General features: G+C 40.1%; 1 protein-coding gene across 2 annotated transcripts in view; it reads left to right on the top strand.

Annotated features, from left to right (window-relative positions):
* The window catches only part of TMEM181 (transmembrane protein 181), a 52,999-nt gene that overhangs the window by 15,893 nt on the left and 20,010 nt on the right, over nt 1-17,096 (top strand). For both annotated transcript variants that reach the window (XM_072994770.2, XM_072994776.2), the window contains exons 2-6: nt 5,259-5,362; nt 8,513-8,565; nt 11,593-11,683; nt 13,505-13,635; nt 14,293-14,409. In XM_072994770.2, coding sequence (XP_072850871.1) covers nt 5,259-5,362; nt 8,513-8,565; nt 11,593-11,683; nt 13,505-13,635; nt 14,293-14,409 — 496 coding nt within the window. The remainder of the gene's footprint in view (nt 1-5,258; nt 5,363-8,512; nt 8,566-11,592; nt 11,684-13,504; nt 13,636-14,292; nt 14,410-17,096) is intronic.

Raw genomic sequence — 17,096 nt, 5'->3', positions numbered from 1 at the left:
GATCAGACCATAACCCACTTATTTATTATTTATTTATTATTTATTTATTCCATTTATACCCCGCCTATCTGGTCAATTACGACCACTTTGTCCAGCATCCCACATTGACCTTCCAGATGCCCACAAGACCTCTACAGCTCTTGTTCCTCAGCAGCTGGAATTTAGAAGCATGAGAAATAAAGCTTTGGACTCTGAAGTAACATTTATGGAGCTTATTCTCATGTAAAGCAAGCACAGGATTGCAGCCAAAAGCAGGCTTAAATAAAACCAATGTGGAGCATGTCTAATTGGTATAGCTAGAGTAATAGGAGAAATGCATACTGCTTTGTATGATTTGCCTTGACATTTTAATAATGACTATACATTTGTACTTAGGAGGATGTATTAGTGAGATAATTGCCCCAGTTAGTCCAGAATTGTGTAGACTTTCCTAATGCCTCGTTATTTAGGTATTTTAACTTGCAGCTCATGTTATACTTTACGGGCATAGGCTGTTATTAGGGGTTGTACAGTGGGGTCTCTACTTAAGAACTTAATCCGTATTGGAAGGTGGTTCTCAAGTTGAAAAGTTCTTATGTTGAATCTGCATTTCCCATAGGAATGCATTGAAAACCATTTAATCCGTATCTGCTCTTTTCCGTCCATAGAAACTACAGTGGAACCTCTACTTAAGAACTTAATCCGTTTTGGAATTGTGTTCTTAAGTTGAAACGTTCTTAAGTTGAAGCAAAATTTCCCATAGGAATGGACTGAAAACCAATTAAACCGTTCTGGCTGTTTTTTTATTATGTAGAGGTGCGTTCGTACATTGAAGCATTAGTTCCCATAGGAACTAATGCAGAGCTGGTTAATACGTACTCTACCACTAGGGGGAAAAATTTTTTTAACCTAAGATGACCTAAGGTTAAAAAAAGAGCAGGAAAGGTTTTTTTCCTGTTCTTATCTTGGATTTCTGTTCTCAAGTAGAAGCAAAATTTAGCAAATGGAGTTGTTCTTAAGTTGAATTGTTCTTAGGTAGGGACGTTCTTAAGTAGAGACCCCACTGTAGATGATGTAGCCCAAAATATCTGGAAGGCACATAACAGGGAAGACTGGCCTGCACTGACTGAACAGCAGCTGTCTGTAACCTCGGAGGAGGTATTTCTTATCTTGGCTGCTAAAATATTTTTACAGTAACTGGAGGCACCAAGGATTGAACTCTATGATTTGCATAAAACCTATGTTCTGAGCGAAAGTCTCTCGCCTTGTAGAACTGAGTCAGAATAAATGGTAAGAGATGAAGTGGGGTAGGTGTGTATTCAAATATTTGTTTACCAGTGACAGATGTTAGGACACAGCCTGGTGCTTCTGAGTGATGGGATTAAGAGGTCTTTCCCTTTAGGATTCTTACGTCAGAGGTACAGTAAATCAAAAAATGACTTGGTGGATGTGTTGTGCTCAAAGTCTAATATTTGCAGGAAGGATTTTTTTTCTGAGTCAGATGTAGGTGTAGCCTTGGAAGGTGTTGGATTTCACCACATCCTTTCTCTGCAGCTTTTTAGCTTGGCTAGCTTGTATGGCAGATCAGGAACGACTGCTTTTGCAAGCCCTTCTTTCATGGGAGCTGCTCCTCTGCTTTTGGATGCTGCAGTCTGGGTGGAGGGTGATTGGAGAGTTTGGACACTCTGGCATTTCACTCTCTCTCAGCCCTGGCTTTGAACAGTTTTGTGCCTTTTGAGAAAACAGAGCAAGCCACCAACAAACTTGCACACTCCTGCCTCATTCTTCATCTCCTCTCCCTGCTGTCCCTAAGTAGGAATCAGTGACTCAAATCCTGTTGCACGATTATGCAAATGGTGTGACTTTTGGAAGTGACTTCCCATAAGTTTAGAAATATTCGTAGACATTATTTGTTGCACACCAAGTTAGAATAGAATCATAGAATCATGAAGTTGGAAGGGGCCTGTAAGGCCATTGAGTCCAACCCCCTCCTCAGTGCAGGAGTACAAATCAGGTTGTTGTCCACATTTCTCTTGAATGCCTCCAGGGTTGGAGCACTCATCACCTTTGAAGGTAAATGGTTTCATTGCCATACTGCTCTAACAGTTAGGACGTTTTCCTGATATTCAGTCTAAATATACCTTCCTGTAACTAGAGCTCATTGTTGTGTGTCTTGCATTCTGGGATGACTGAGAATAGATTCTGTCCTTCCTCTGTATGAAAAGCCTTTCAAGTACAGTACTGTAGTTGAAAAGTGCTATCCTATCTCTCCTCAGTCTTCATTTCTCAAGACTAAACATGCCCAATTCTTTCAGTCTCTCCTCATAAGGCTTGGTTTCCAGACCTGTGATCATCCTTGCTGCCCTTCTCTGAACTTGTTCCAATTTGTCAGCTTTATTCTTGAAGTACTCAAAATGAGGCCTAAACAGTGCTGAATAGAGGGACAGTACTGTACCCAGAGTATTTGGAGACTATACTTCTGTTAATGCAGCCTAAAATAGCATTTGCCTTTTTTGTAGCCACATCACAGTATTGACTCATATTCAGCTTGTGGTCTACAATGAATCCAAGATCCTTTTCATTCGTGGTATTGCTGAGCCAGGTTTCCCCCATTTTTTAACTGTGTTTTGGTGTATTTTTCCTAGGTGCAGTACTTTGCGTTTGTCCCTGCTGAATTTTATTGTGTTGTTTCCAGCCCAGTGCTCAAGCCTATCTAGATCATTTTGAATTTTGTTCCTGTCTTCCAGTGTGTTAGTTATTCCACATAATTTTGTGTCATCCACAGATTTGATTAGCATTTCCTGTATCCCCTGACCCAAGTCATTAATAAAAAGATTGAATAGCACTGGGCCCAAGACTGAGGCTTGGGATACCTCACTTGTTACGTTCTCCTGGTTTAAGGAGGAGCTATCAATCTGAGTACAATTCTGTAGCCAACTGAGTTGTGTGATTGAACATGCAGTAAATAAGATCTACAGACATTTGCCTCTAAAATTTGTCAACTTGTGTCCAAAATTTACCCTATTTGTGTAACTGCAAAAAGTTTTCGGCTAATGCATGACACAGTTCTCTATCAGGTTGGATTTTGTTCATGTCTCCTGCTAGATGAAAGAACATTCATCTCCTGCAGAGCTTGTGCACATTAATAGTTGACTGCAGTGGTATGTGCATTTTACATTTCTCCTTTACAATGTAAAGCAGTGAGTGTACAGCTTGTATAACAGTGTAAATGTGCTGTCCCCTCAAAATAAAGCAACACACAGCCATTAATGTCTAAACCGGTGGCAACAAAAGTGAGTACACCCCTAAGTGACAATGTCCAAATTGGGCCCAAGTAGCCATTTTCTCTCCCTGGTGTCATGAGACCTGTTAAGTGTCACAAGCCTCCAGTGTGAAGGGGGAGAAGGTGTTATTGCTCTCACTCTCTCAGGCTGGTCACTGGAAGTTCCACATGGCACTTCATGGTAATGAACTGAGGATCTGAAAAAAACAAATTGTTACTCTATATAAAGATGGCCCAGGCTAAAAGAACATTACCAAACCCCCAAAACTGAGCACGGTGGCCAAGACCATACAACAGTTTAACAGGACAGGTTCCACTCAGAACAGGCCTCGCCATGGTCAACCAAAGAAGTTGACTGCTCATGCTCAGCGTCCTGTCCAGAGGTTGGCTTTGGGAAATAGACGTATGAGTGCTGCCAGCATTGCTGCAGAGGTTAAAGGGGTGGGGGGGTCAACCTCTCAGTGCTCAGACCATACGCCGCACACTGCATCAAATTGGTCTCCAGGGCTATCATCCCAGAAGGAAGCCTCTTCTAAAGATGATGCACAAGAAGGCTCGCATACAATTTGCTGCAGACAAGCAGACTAAGGACATAGATTTCTGGAACCATGTCCTGTGGTCCGATGAGACCAAGATAAACTTATTTGGTTCAGATGGTGTCAAGCGTGTGTGAGGAGTACAAAGGTGAGGAGTACGAAGACAAGTGTGTTGTGCCTACAGTCAAGCATGGTGGTGGGAGTGTCAGGATCTGGGGCTGTATGAGTGCTGCTGGCACTGGGGAGCTACAGTTCATTGAGGGAACCATGAATGCCAACATGTACTGTGACATACTGAAGCAGAGCATGATCCCTACGCTTTGGAAACTGGGCCTCAGGCCAGTATTCCAACATGATAACGACCCCAAACATACCTCCAAAACGACCACTGCCTTGCGAAAGAAGCTGAGGGAAAAGGTGATGGACTGGCCAAGCATATCTCCAGACCTAAACTCTATTGAGTATCTGTGGGGCATCCTGAAATGGAAGGCAGAGGTGCACAAGGTCTCTAACATCCACCAGCTCTGTGATGTCGTCATGGAGGAGTAGAAGAGGATTCCAGTGGCAACCTGTGAAGCTCTGGTGAACTCTATGCCCAAGAGGGTTAAGGCAGTGCTGGAAAATAATGGTGGCCACACAAAATATTGGCACTTTGTGCCCAATTTGGAGATTGTCACTTAGGGGTGTACCACTTTTGTTGCCAGTGGTTTAGAGACTAATGGCTGTGTGTTGCGGTACTTTGAGGGGACAGCACATTTACGCTGTTATGCAAGCTGTATACTCACTGCTTTACATTGTAGTCAAGTGTCATTTCTTCAGTGTTATCACATGAAAAGATACACTAAAATGTTTATGAAATGTGAGGGGGTGTACTCAGTTCTGTGATATACTGTATGTGTGTCTACTAAAAATGTCCCATTGTGTTTATTAAGGCTTATTCCCTTGGTGAGTATATATAGGGTTATGACCTCAGACATCAAGGTCTATGGGTAAGCTGAATGCCACAGATGCTTGTTTGACTTGCTGTTCAAGGTTATTGTTTTTCAACTTTCTTATGATACATTTAAGAATAACAACAGTGCAAACTGTTGTTAGATTCTTTCCTGTAAAACAGCGGTCCCCAACATTTTTAACTCCATGGACTGGTTGGGGAAGGCGGGGCAGCCCCTCCATGCCCATGCACATATGTGAAGGAGCAAGCACATGCTTGCGCAGTCACAAAGGGCACTGGTGTGCTCGGGGGACACTCACGCACACTCACGAAGGGGTGGGGGGCATTTGCATGTGCGTGCACAAAGGGATTGTGTGGGGGGGCGGGAGTGCGTGTGGCGTAGGAGGGAGATCTGTCTCCACGGCCCGGTCCAGCCCAGGCAACAGACCAGCACTGGGCTGCGGACCGGGGGTTGGGGATCCCTGCTGTAGAAGACCAGTTGACTAATTCTGTCTTTGCTTCTTTGCAGACTGGCCCCAATGCGGTTGTATACATTGTCCAAGCGCCACTTTGTCTTGGTCTTTGTAGTCTTCTTTATCTGTTTTGGCTTGACCCTCTTAATTGGAATTGCAGGTAAGATTTTTTAAAGGATGGATTGTGAAATTTTGCTTTGCTTGTTGTTGCTTTGAGACAACAACCATTGGCCAAAGGTTCAAGCAGGGCAGATGTCACCTTCCCTGATTGCCATATAAACAACATCTGTGGGCTGAATTAGGCCACCAGGCTGGAGGGTTCCTCTGCTCAATGAGAAGGAAGTCCTATGTTGGAATTTTCTTGGATTGGAGTGTCAGTCCCCCAAACTTTTCTGCAGAATACATTGTGGTTAATGTGTTTGTTGCACTGTTTTGAGTTTAAGTGAGATAAATTCCTTTATGAAATGGCTCATAAACTGTACATAGTACTTTGGGCCACGCTGGAAGTGTGGACCTGACTTTTAGAACTTCGGCAATGCTTTAATTTGTTTTTCCTCCTATATATTTACTTAGGCCAACTGATATGTTGACTCAACTCCAACAACTGTTTGCTCTTAAATGCTGCTATAGCAAGGTCATTTTAAGAAGCCCCTCCCCCTATTTCTATTTCTTGAAAAGAAAATGACAGTTCTGGTGCAGCAGAATTAGAACTGATAAGAACAGCTGGGAGAGAGGAGATAAAAAGAGGCATGGACAAAGGGTAGTTTTCCTCCATAGCAAAGGTCACAGGTTGGGATCTACATGTTTTGGTTAGCTTGGTAGCTGGCCAACATTTTTTTCTTGCTACATCCTTCCCTGCCTGCTGTATGGGTGGGGGCACAGGGTTAAAGATCTGGATTCCCTGAGTGGCAAAGGAACTCCTGTCCTTCTCCTCTGTTCTGAGTTAGGAAGGGAAATCAGGACCATGTCCATGTTGCCTTGAACCTCAGAAATGCTCAAAACCCACAAAGAATTCTCACTGTTTTCAGTGCCACTAAGGCATTGAAGAGAGGTTGCGCACATTTCCTGAGCTTGCAAATGAGTGAATTATGCTTGTAAATGCTGACCCCACCAGATTAAAAGATCTGGTGACCCTTGATAAGCTCACTGAATGCATATATAGTCCCTTAAGTGGCACTGAGCCTTGACAGGTGCTTCCCTCTCCCACTATGTTCAGTTCTGGAGACAGATTAGTTATTGTCCTTTTCCTGATGCTGGGAAGGGGCGATAACTATGCTGCTTCAATACAGCTGGGAAACTTTTTAAAAATGTCTTTCTTTTAGCACCCATGTGCTTGTCCCTTCTGACTCTCAGTATTCTCAGAATGTCCCCATGTCCAGTTAGTATTCTACTTCTGTGGGCATTTTCCCAATTAAAAACCCATCACATAGCGGAAAGGAAAAGAGCACAGGCTTAGTCAAGAGCAGAGCTTAGAAATAATTGCCATTAATTCTTTTTCCAGTCGTGACAGTGTAGCTGCATTACGTTATAATTGTAACTTCATGGGGGATACGTTTTACCCTTTTACGACGTAACTGTAACTTTGTTGTTACTTTCATAATTATGGGAATATGACCTTGGTGCTGATGTGGGAATAATATACTTGGCTTAATTCTGGCAAAGACATTTATGTTCTTGGAGCAGAATATGGGCAATCCTGTGTTTTCTTGGTTCAAGTACTGGTTCCTGCTGTGCCTTGAGGTTCTGTTTTATGCTGCACTGTGAGCATTGAAGTGACAATGTGGCAGATGGGAGGACAGCATGTCTTGTACCACAGGCCAGTGGTTTATAATATTCTGTAGATTTTTGAGTACCTAATTTAATTACTTATGAGAAACAGTAAAGAGCCACTGTCACTAATTACATTTCAAAGTTTTTTATTTATGGCTTGTAAGTGAATGCATGCCAGGACACATTTGATTAAGATTCCCTTTTGCTGTTATGGCTGACAGTCATGCTTGGACATTTTGAAAATTCACACCAGTGTACCTTTATTGGACTAACCAAGATAATGGGCAAGGTTTTTGAGTTCTTTAGAACTCTTTAGCAAATTGGATGTTAAACATCTCATGGAAAGTCAGGGCATTTACTCACAAATGTATGGAACATGGGAGGAGACAGCAGAATGGAAGACATCTGGCTCTACTAGATGTTGTTGTACCATCCTTGGGTAGCAGCTAGAGCTGAGATAATAGTGAAATTTACCACATTTAGAAAAAACAGAATACAGCTGTTGCCAGATCTGTTTCCTTCCTCCGGCAGGACACAGGTACTACTTGGTACATGGTAGATACACATGGAGCTCTTAAAATTAAGTGTTGGGGTGATTGTTCAGTCTCCTGCCTGTATTCTATAAGTTAAATGATGTGCTGTATTGTTGTGTGATGAAATGCCTGTTGTTGTTTTTTAAATGCTTTTGGCATTTATAGTATCTGGTAGTGTTGGAATGTAGAGTTAGGCTCTTAGGTTAGATAGAGCCTGCTGTACTGTAGAATTCCATGGGCAGTGCACATAAGACAGTGGTTGCCAACTTTGGGTAACCCAGCTGTTCTTGGACTGCAGCTCCCAGATGCCTTCACCACTAGTTGTGCTGGCCAGAGTTTCTGAGAGTTGCAGTCCAAGAAACTTGGGTTACTCATGATGGGAACCACTGATGTAAGAGGCTTCATTGTTTGATATGTGTACAGTGGTGCCTCACTTAACGATTGCCTTGTTAAACAACGAAACCGCTATACGATGACTGTTTTGCGATCACTTTTGCGATCGCAAAATGATGTTTTAATAGGCAAAATTCGCTCCCCAACGATCTGTTCCCTGCTTCGGGAACTGATTTTTCGCTAGACGATGTTTTTAAAACAAATTTGCCGCCCGCTGTGTAAAGTGGCTCCCCGCTGTGTTTTTGGATGGATTCCTCGCTTTACAGGCATGGAAGATGGCCGCCTCTATGGAGGATCTTCGCTGGATGGTGAGTTTTCAGCCCATTGGAACGCATTGAACAGGTTTTCAATCCGTTTCGATGGGATTTTTTATTTTGCTTAATGAGGATTTCGCTCTACAACGATTTCGCTGGAATGGATTATCCTCGTTAAGCGAGGCACCACTGTATATCTAAAATCAAGTGATGTTTGTTGTTCCTAACAGAGCCTCTTATGACAGAATTATTATATAAGTCTGCCACTCTTAAAATACTCAGTTATAAAGGTTAGTGTTGGCCTGTCATGCTGTAACAGCTACTTGCAAATTGAATCTTCTGTCTTTGTATATCTTATAGGTCCCAATGTCATTGATTCCATTTCACAAACAACTTGGAATAATAATTCCAAGGTAAGTAGTTTGTAGGCTCAACTGTTGTTCATCCTGATGTTTCCTGGGGGAGTGGGTGTACCTTGAGGCAATACCCCAGCTAACTGCCATTGCTCAGCCAGGTTGGACCTTGATCTTGCAGACTTAATAGACTGTCTTGTTCCCACATTGCCATCCCTTGGTCCGTGGTCAGCTGCTGCCCAGTCACACTCTAGCCATGGAATCCATTTCCAGGTAATTCTGTGGTATTTGTAGGTGCCCTGAATCTATTACCTAGCAACAATGCCTGTCATAAGGCTTAATTCCACAAAAGATATTTATGTTCTTGGCACAGAATATGGGTAATTTTTTGTTTTCTTAAATGGAGTATAAACTATCACAAGAAAAAGAATGAGGGTTAAAGATGAGGGACACAGGAGAATGTGTTTATGTTTTATGACATTGCTTTAGCAAGCCATGATCTCCAGCTGTTCTAAGATTGTTCTCAGAACTATTCTCAGCTCTGGTTTCTCAAAGTTTCATGCTTTTGAGGGCTGATCAATTAAATATGACTCAGCCCCACCAAGAGGGCTGAGTCATTTTTAATTACTGTCTGTTACATAGACAGTAAGATATAGTCAATTCAAGCTTGGAAGTAGCACATTATAAGTGACAATGTTACCTGTAGTGTATTCTTTTGGGGGGTAAGAAGGTGGAAATAATACCAGTTTTTAAAATTAATGAAACAACCGGCAACATAATAATCTTTTTCCTGTAACAAGTCATGTTTATTTTTCACATGGTTAATGAATAACATAGCATTTTTAAAAAATCATGTTCCAAGCTCTAATCCAGAGGAGTTAGCTCTGTGATACAGTGTATTCTCAGTGATATCAGTAGTGGCCCTGTTTTGCTGAATTTCTTAGACCCCACCCGCTGTAGCATTGTAGCAAAGAGGCAGTCTTGTTTTGGCCTAAGAATTGAATGATTCTCCATCTTTGCCATAAAGCATTGGCCTCTCGTTTACTGTGACATAGAAGACTTTTCCTACTCACTTCCTCATTCTACCCTACTTAAATGGAAATGCTGTAAACAAAAATTTAGTCTCTGTAGCTTCTCTGGAACAAGTGTCGTAGCCAGACAGTATCTGATGTGGAAATGCTACAGTGCATGGTAGAATTCATGGCGTGGAAACAGGAATATCTTTAGTTTCTGATCTTGTGTAGCAACATTTGTAAGACTTCTTTCTGGCTCCTGGTAAATCACTGCTAGAGTAGCTTTTAAAATGGTCACAGTCTAGTTCTGTATAAGACAGCTCTATATATTAGCTCATGCAGTCTACGACTGACCCTAAAAATAACACCTATTGGCAAGGGTGGGGACTTGAGTCGCAAGACTCAGTAGCAAGTCAGACTTAAGTCACAACCATGACTTGACTCAGGCTCAATTCAGTCCCTGTCCCCCCCCCCCTTTCTATAGCATTATTGACTTTTCTAATGAGTCTTCTGTTCTTATGACATGGCCAAAGGACAGCAGCCTCAGTTTCATCATTTTAATAATAATACTGTAATAATTTATTGTCATTGTAAGTATATACACATACAACGAAATTGCTTCTGGAGAGAGTTCAGGCTTGATTTGAGATTTTATTTATTTATTTATTTATTTATTTATTCATTCATTCATTCATTCATTCATTCATTCATTCATTCATTCATTCATTCATTCGATTTTTACCCCGCCCCTCTAGACAACGTCTACTCGTTGGATCCACTCATTTGTCTTTCTGGCAGTCCATAGTTTGAATGAATGTATTCTTTTCCTGTCAGCTTTCTTCACTGTCCAGCTTTCATACTCATGACTGAAATCCTTTTGTGTAAGTTAAGGTGCATAAGGCAGATGATGTCATCAACTGCAGTATTTCTTTTTTTTAAAAATTCCTATTTATGCCCCAAAGTCCCAAGGCTCCTGTCAACTCATTTTCATGCTCAGAAAGCCATTGGGAGCTGTAGGATGGGAGGAGGAAGTCTTTAATTACCCAGAATTATCACCACACATAAAGTTGTCCAGGTTATCTGCAAAGCTATCTTCCAGCATAGCATTTCAAGCAAATTATTTTTTTCTCTCTTGGCTTTTTTCACTGTCTTGCTCAGTGGTTCCCAACCTTGGGCCCCCAGGTGTTCTTGGACTACGTCTCTCAGAAATCCTGGCCAGCACAGCTAGTGGTGGAGACTTCCGGGAGTTTTGGTTCAAGAACACCTGGGAACCCACTGGTCTGGCTTTCTTCTCTATACATAGTAATCGAGAATACATATATGTGGATGATCTTGGCCTTGGTCTGTAGTGATGGATCCCTGCACTTGATCATCTTTTGTAATTGTTGCTCTTCTGAGTCTCATCTTCTTCTCATTTCTTGGCTGCACTTTCCATTAATATTGATGATTGAACCGAGCTATACAAAATCATTAGCAGTTTCAATTTCTTTGTTGTCAGCATTGAAGTGATATAGTTCCTCTGTATTACAGTCCCATTTTTGCACTTTTCTTCTTTCATTTTTATCAGGAGTTCATTTCAAATCACTGATCTTTTCTGCCAGTAAAATAGTGGCATCTGCACATCTTTTAAGTTATTGATGTTTCATGACACCTTAATCTGAATTTTCACTCCCCCATCATCTGAATCTAACCCAGTTTTCTGTATATTTTCTGCAGACAGATTGAACAGGTAGGGAGATAAAATACAGTCTTCTCTGGCACTTTTCTCTATGGGAAACCATTCTGCTTCTTCCAATTTCTTATTCATACAAGTTATATTTATGTTCTATAAGTGACATGCAGATTGCTCTTTTGCTTATGAGAGAGTTTTTATGTATGCCCCTTACTAGTAAACTCTTCTATCTGATCTTGGATTAGAGAATGTTTTTACTATTAATAGTTAATAGGAAGATAGTAGTCAAATTTATGCAAGGAGATTTTTCAGTCACAGGCCTTAACTTACTCATTAAATCTAAAATAGTGAATACACTGAAATACTCAGTGTGGTTTAACATTTGTTTTCGTTTTATTCTAGATAAAGCTGTTTAACATAAGTTCACAACCATTATCTACTTACAATCAACAGTTATGGCTGATGTGTAGAATACAATTGGGCCCACCTTATGGTAAGAGTATTATTTAGTATACTTTGGCTTACAGTTTAACTGTGCTATATTATTTATATGGAACAACATACAGTGGTGCCTCGCTTAACTATTGCCCCGCATTACGACGAATCCGCTTTACGACAATCTTTTTGTGATCGCAATTGGATTATCATCAAGTGAAGCACCACTGTACATAAACCTGTGAATGTGTGTCTAATGCCTGTGCAACATGGAGTATGCGGACTGTACATGATGTATCAGTTTTGTATTGCAGTTTATCTGGTGCAGCCTATATCCTCTAGAACAGTGGTCCCCAACCTTGGGTCTCCAGATGTTCTTAGACTTCAGCTCCCAGAAATCTTGGCCAGCAGAGGTGGTGGTGAAGGCTTCTGGGAGTTGTAGTCTAAGAATGTCTGGAGGCCCAAAGTTGGAGACCACTGCTCTAGAAGGTAAAAGAAAGGAAGAGGTGTCCAGCATGGACTGGGCTGTACTATATTGCTGATGGAGTGGGTTAACAAAAAAGCAGCTTTTGAAATTTTTGGAGAAGGAAAATTGTTTTGAAAACAAAGTGCACTAAGAACATGCTGTGGAATTTGCATAAAGTGTATAAGGGCTTTGCAGTACTGTAGTCTTTTTAGTTGCAGGGAAGTGGCAGCAACCTACAATACACATGGCATAATCTATGCATATATGTGTAAATGCTATGTATTTTTTGCATTATTGTTTTACCTGTTTTATATATTAATAAATCAATTATAGCAAATGCTAAATCAAAGTCCACCAATAGATGCATTAGAGGAATGGGGCAACTTGTCCTTAGAATGAATTGTAAGCAAACTTTCACAAGATAGGTGCTGTCACGGTTTTCTTTCCAGGAATGTGATCTTTCCCACCCACTGCTGAGAGTAATAAAGGGCAAAATGGTAGGCATGCAGAAGTTAAGACCTATATGTAAGGCAAGGAACTTGTGTTCAGGAGGAGGGGGATACTTGTTTGGCATGGCTTAGTAAACTAAACTGAAAACTATAAATCTTGCCCAGGTTGTGCTCAGACTTCTGAGCTACTGCTATTGCAATGAGGTCTAGAAATCTGCATTTTAAAAGGCTACCTAAATTGCTCCATTCTATTACAATTATCATACCTATATGCTAAACCTGCAGGATCATGCAATAGGCCTAGACTCTGGAACTGTGTTCTAAAATGTGTTTTTAATATATATTTTATTGAGCATTTTTAAATATAATACTTGTTTAATTGTAATTCTTTTAAAATATTTGTATACTTAGTGTTTTTAGTGTTTAAATATTATCTTAATTGTAAGCTGCCTTGGGTCTTTTTAAGGAGAAAGGTGAGGTAAAAATATTTCAAATAAATAAATACTTATATGAGTGGTTTCTGGTATGTTCCTCTTCTTGTTTGTGCTGTTATATCGGTGGCTGTTGTCTTCCATGCAAGTGCAAATAAAGAATACTGAGAAATTAAAGGGTGTCTTGCCCTTTTACCAAGACTATCTCCTTGCTCTCAGAAGAGCACAGATAGTGGCAAGTTGTTCCTAAGAGATTATTAATAGTGATAATAGTGATAACCTGGTGTCAGGGAGGTCAAGATGGAAGATGGACTAGAGTCCATCTCTTTTCTCTTTAGCAGAAATCAAATGGTGCAGCTTCTTATAGCAAGTTTCAAAATGTGCTGACTAAGGTTATCTGCTACTGACTGGACCACTGATTCTGTAGTATAATTCATAAATGTTTACTGCATCTTCTATCCTGTTTCAAGTTTTACCCCAATCTGCATCTTCTAACAACTGAAATTTCTTGTTTTTGATTTTTAAAAATTCAGATGAGAAATGGAAGAACTTGAAAGTAAACTTCAATATGCTTGTTACAATACGTGGTGTAATAGACAATGCGAGTGTAAATTATTTCAACAAGGAAAAACACAATCGGACAAGGACACTCAGCTGTGCAGAGGTGAGTGTATTGTGAAAGTTTCTTATGCAGGAGTTAATGGGAGGAGGTGTTTGCCATCATTCATATACTGGTAGTGAAGCTCTTTTAATAATATGAGATCCCAGGTTCAAAATTTAACATTTCAGGAACCAATGTCAGGTGGTAGTGATGTTGTATTGTGTTGGGTAAATTAAATCAATTAAAAAAGAAAAAAGGAGGGTGGAGAAGGCTGCTATCTAAATTGTTAGTAGGGGGCATTAAGGGGAGGGAAAATTGTTAGATCAAGGTGCCTTCTGCTCTCACAACCGTTGGGTATCACTTCTTGTTTCCTACTTCTTCTTTTGGCCCATGTTTCCAGTACAATTTGGTGGTTCTAGTCTTTCCACAGGCATTGCAAGCAACTGGTGGCCCAGATGCACGTCTGTACCTCATTAGTTTATGATAGAAGTGGGCAGCTGTGCCCCTTCAGATGTTATTAGATATCAACTCCCTTTGGGTATGCTAGTGAGGGCTGATGGGAGTTGCAGTCTGGGAACATGTGGAAGGCCACAGTTTACCACTCTGTCCTTATAGTTCCAACAGTGTATACTGACACTCAATGTGCTTTTTGTTCTCATTGTCTTTGTGTTGATTTCTCCGCCATTCTCTCTTCCCACCCACCCCCATGTGTGTTCATAGCAATGCGCTGACATTATTGTGGTTCATCTTGGTTTCCTGAACTACACTCGTTATGATGTCTCAGTCAGCTTTGAGAACCTCCCTCCCTTCTACAACATCAAGAGTTATACATTTACGGTGAGTATAAACAAGAAAGTCAAACAGAAAATGAAAGTTTCACTTTAATTGAAAATCTCTGTAATGTCATTGTAATAGTGGAGGTTACATTAATTCTCAAGGAAGCAGCTGTAGCTGAGGAGGAAGAGACGTCTTTCTCAAACAGGTGTAACATTTGTATTTTGAAAGAGACCTTTTAAACTTTTCTCGTGGAGTGACCAAAATGCTCATTCAGTGTTGTAATGACAGACTAAATGATGGTACTGTACTTGATTGTTTCTGCTCTTGATGTGACTCCAGGATGAAAGCAAAATGTTAGTTTATTTAATCAGGATTTACACTCTTTGGAGTTTGGCTGGCGTTAGAAGCAAGTTGCCACATAGCCATTGTCTATCACTCCAGTGCCGTCTCTTGTGTGTCCTTTCGGATTGGGGGATGCTTCAGAACCATATAGGAAGCACTACTGGAGGTTGCAATGAAATTGGTGACTTGCTCCCTTCTGTAGGATCCTGGTTTCATCCATGAAGAAAACCAGTCATGGAGGGCCAGACTCAATCCCACTGTTTTATTTTTACAAACAAAAATGGAAGAAAACTATTTCTCTTAAGGTGTCAGGTTGCACATGTGGGTTCTGTTGCGTTTCAAAAGAATTTGTTAAATTCTAGAGTGTGTTAAACGTAATCTATAAAAATTAAGTTTGAATATGCATTATGCAGAAGTACAAGCCAGATTTTGGTCATTTTAATTTCAGTTTATATCCCATCTTTCTGTCGGTGGTATCCAAGGCACCTAACAGTATAACAAAATTGGTGTATGTATTAAAACATAAAAGAACAGGTAACAAAAATGGATTAAAAGGCCAATTTTTTTTCAAAAAGCTGTAAGTTTTTTCTGATGGCTCAAATCATTTTCCACATTAAAATGTAATTATATGGCATTGCAAGGACTGCAGAGAGAGGAACCTCTTAGGAGAAAAAAATTATCAGCTGGGCCACTGAAAGAAACATCTCTCCAATAGACACTCCTCAGAATTTGGCAGGCTGAAGAGCAGAATTTCTCTGGATGGTCTCAGTACAGAAGACCAGGTTAATGGGGGTGAAAGCTTTTTCTTTTAAATATGTGAATTGCATCCCTGAGATCCACATTAGAAGGGCTATTGGAAAAATTAACAAAGCAGAAATTTGTCACGGACCTTGATCCTATAGTCTGTTGTCGACTAGTGCCAAAAGACAGACTGGCATTCAGGTTTCAAGCAGCAATCCTTGTACAGCAAATAAACAGGCTTTAAAGCAGTGTTTTCCAACCTGGAAGTCATGACCCCCAAAGGGGGTCACAAAATGTTTTCTGGAGGGCTGTGGGTTCTCATTGTCTTTGTGTTGATTTCTCCGCCATAATTTATTAAATTATTATTAAATAATTATTTAATAATTTCTTCCTTGACCTTTTGGAGCAGGATATTAAAATTAGCATGTCTGTGTATGTATGAGAAACAGGCCCTTTTGGGGGGAGAGAGAAGCCTCTACTTTCTGAGAAGTGATGACGTAACCCCATTAAAATGCCTTTTTATACAAATGTGGTGGGAGGGTCACTCTTAAAGGTCTGCCTTAAATGGCCAATAGTAAAGGAGTAAATTCTTGTAGTCCAAAGCATCTGGAGAGCCAAAGACTTCTCAGCCCTAAAGGCAGATGAATCCCCTTATCAAGACAAAAAGCAAATTATAAATAAGACCAAAAAAAGTTACTATTATACGTTTTTCAAAGCATATTTCAAACTAGATAAAATCTGCATAGAAAAGAATTGAATTACTGAGTTTATGTGGAATAAAACCTTTATAAATATTTTGGTATGCCTCCAGTCTTGTTTACCAAGGGCAGCTTTAGCTATTATAAATGTGAAAGAGGGAGACTGTATTAATTTTGGTCTCCTTGCATTTCTCATAACAAAGTACAGTGAAATGGTACTTCTGTAGTATGGGAACTGCTTTTGACCTCATTCCTCCCAAGGCAGATTAATTTTGATCACCAAAAGAAAACCCTGATCCAGACTAGTTTCCCCTGGGATTATTTCATGGAAATATTTCATATGAAATGTATATTTCTTAAACAGAGGTATAAATTATAGTTACAATGGGTTAATTTATGACCACAACCACTATGAGAATACACATTGTGTAATTTTTTAGATTACTTTATTGATTTAAGAAATAGAAGAACATAGTACACTAATTTGTGGCAAGTTGGAATGCTGCATCACTACCCTATTTCCCTGAAAATGACCTAAGATGAAAATAAGCCCTAGTATGATTTTTTAGGATGCTCGTAATATAAGTCCTACACCCCAAAATAAGCCCTAGTTAAGTGAAAGCCCACCCTCCACCATTGTGCAGCCACCAGAAGAAGATGACATGACTGTATTTGAATAAATGTAGATTGTTGTACACGGAAAAAATAAAACATCCCCTGAAAATAAACCTGGTGCTTTTTTTGGAGCAAAAATTAATATAAGACCCTCTCTTATTTTGGGGGAAACACGGTACCTTGGGAAAGATATAAGTAAATTGCTTGCAGAAACATAAATGCACTCACTTTTTAAACTAAAAATTAAATATAAAACATAAATGTTTTATATTTGCTATTGCAGCTTTGCTAGCTGATGACTGACCTTTCGAAGAGAGATACTTTCATATTTCAGTAATTGCCATTTGCCCA

The sequence above is a fragment of the Pogona vitticeps genome, chromosome 1, assembly GCF_051106095.1.
Source record: "Pogona vitticeps strain Pit_001003342236 chromosome 1, PviZW2.1, whole genome shotgun sequence".
Taxonomy (NCBI): Eukaryota; Metazoa; Chordata; class Lepidosauria; order Squamata; family Agamidae; genus Pogona; species Pogona vitticeps.
This window is presented reverse-complemented; position numbering and strand designations above follow the sequence as displayed.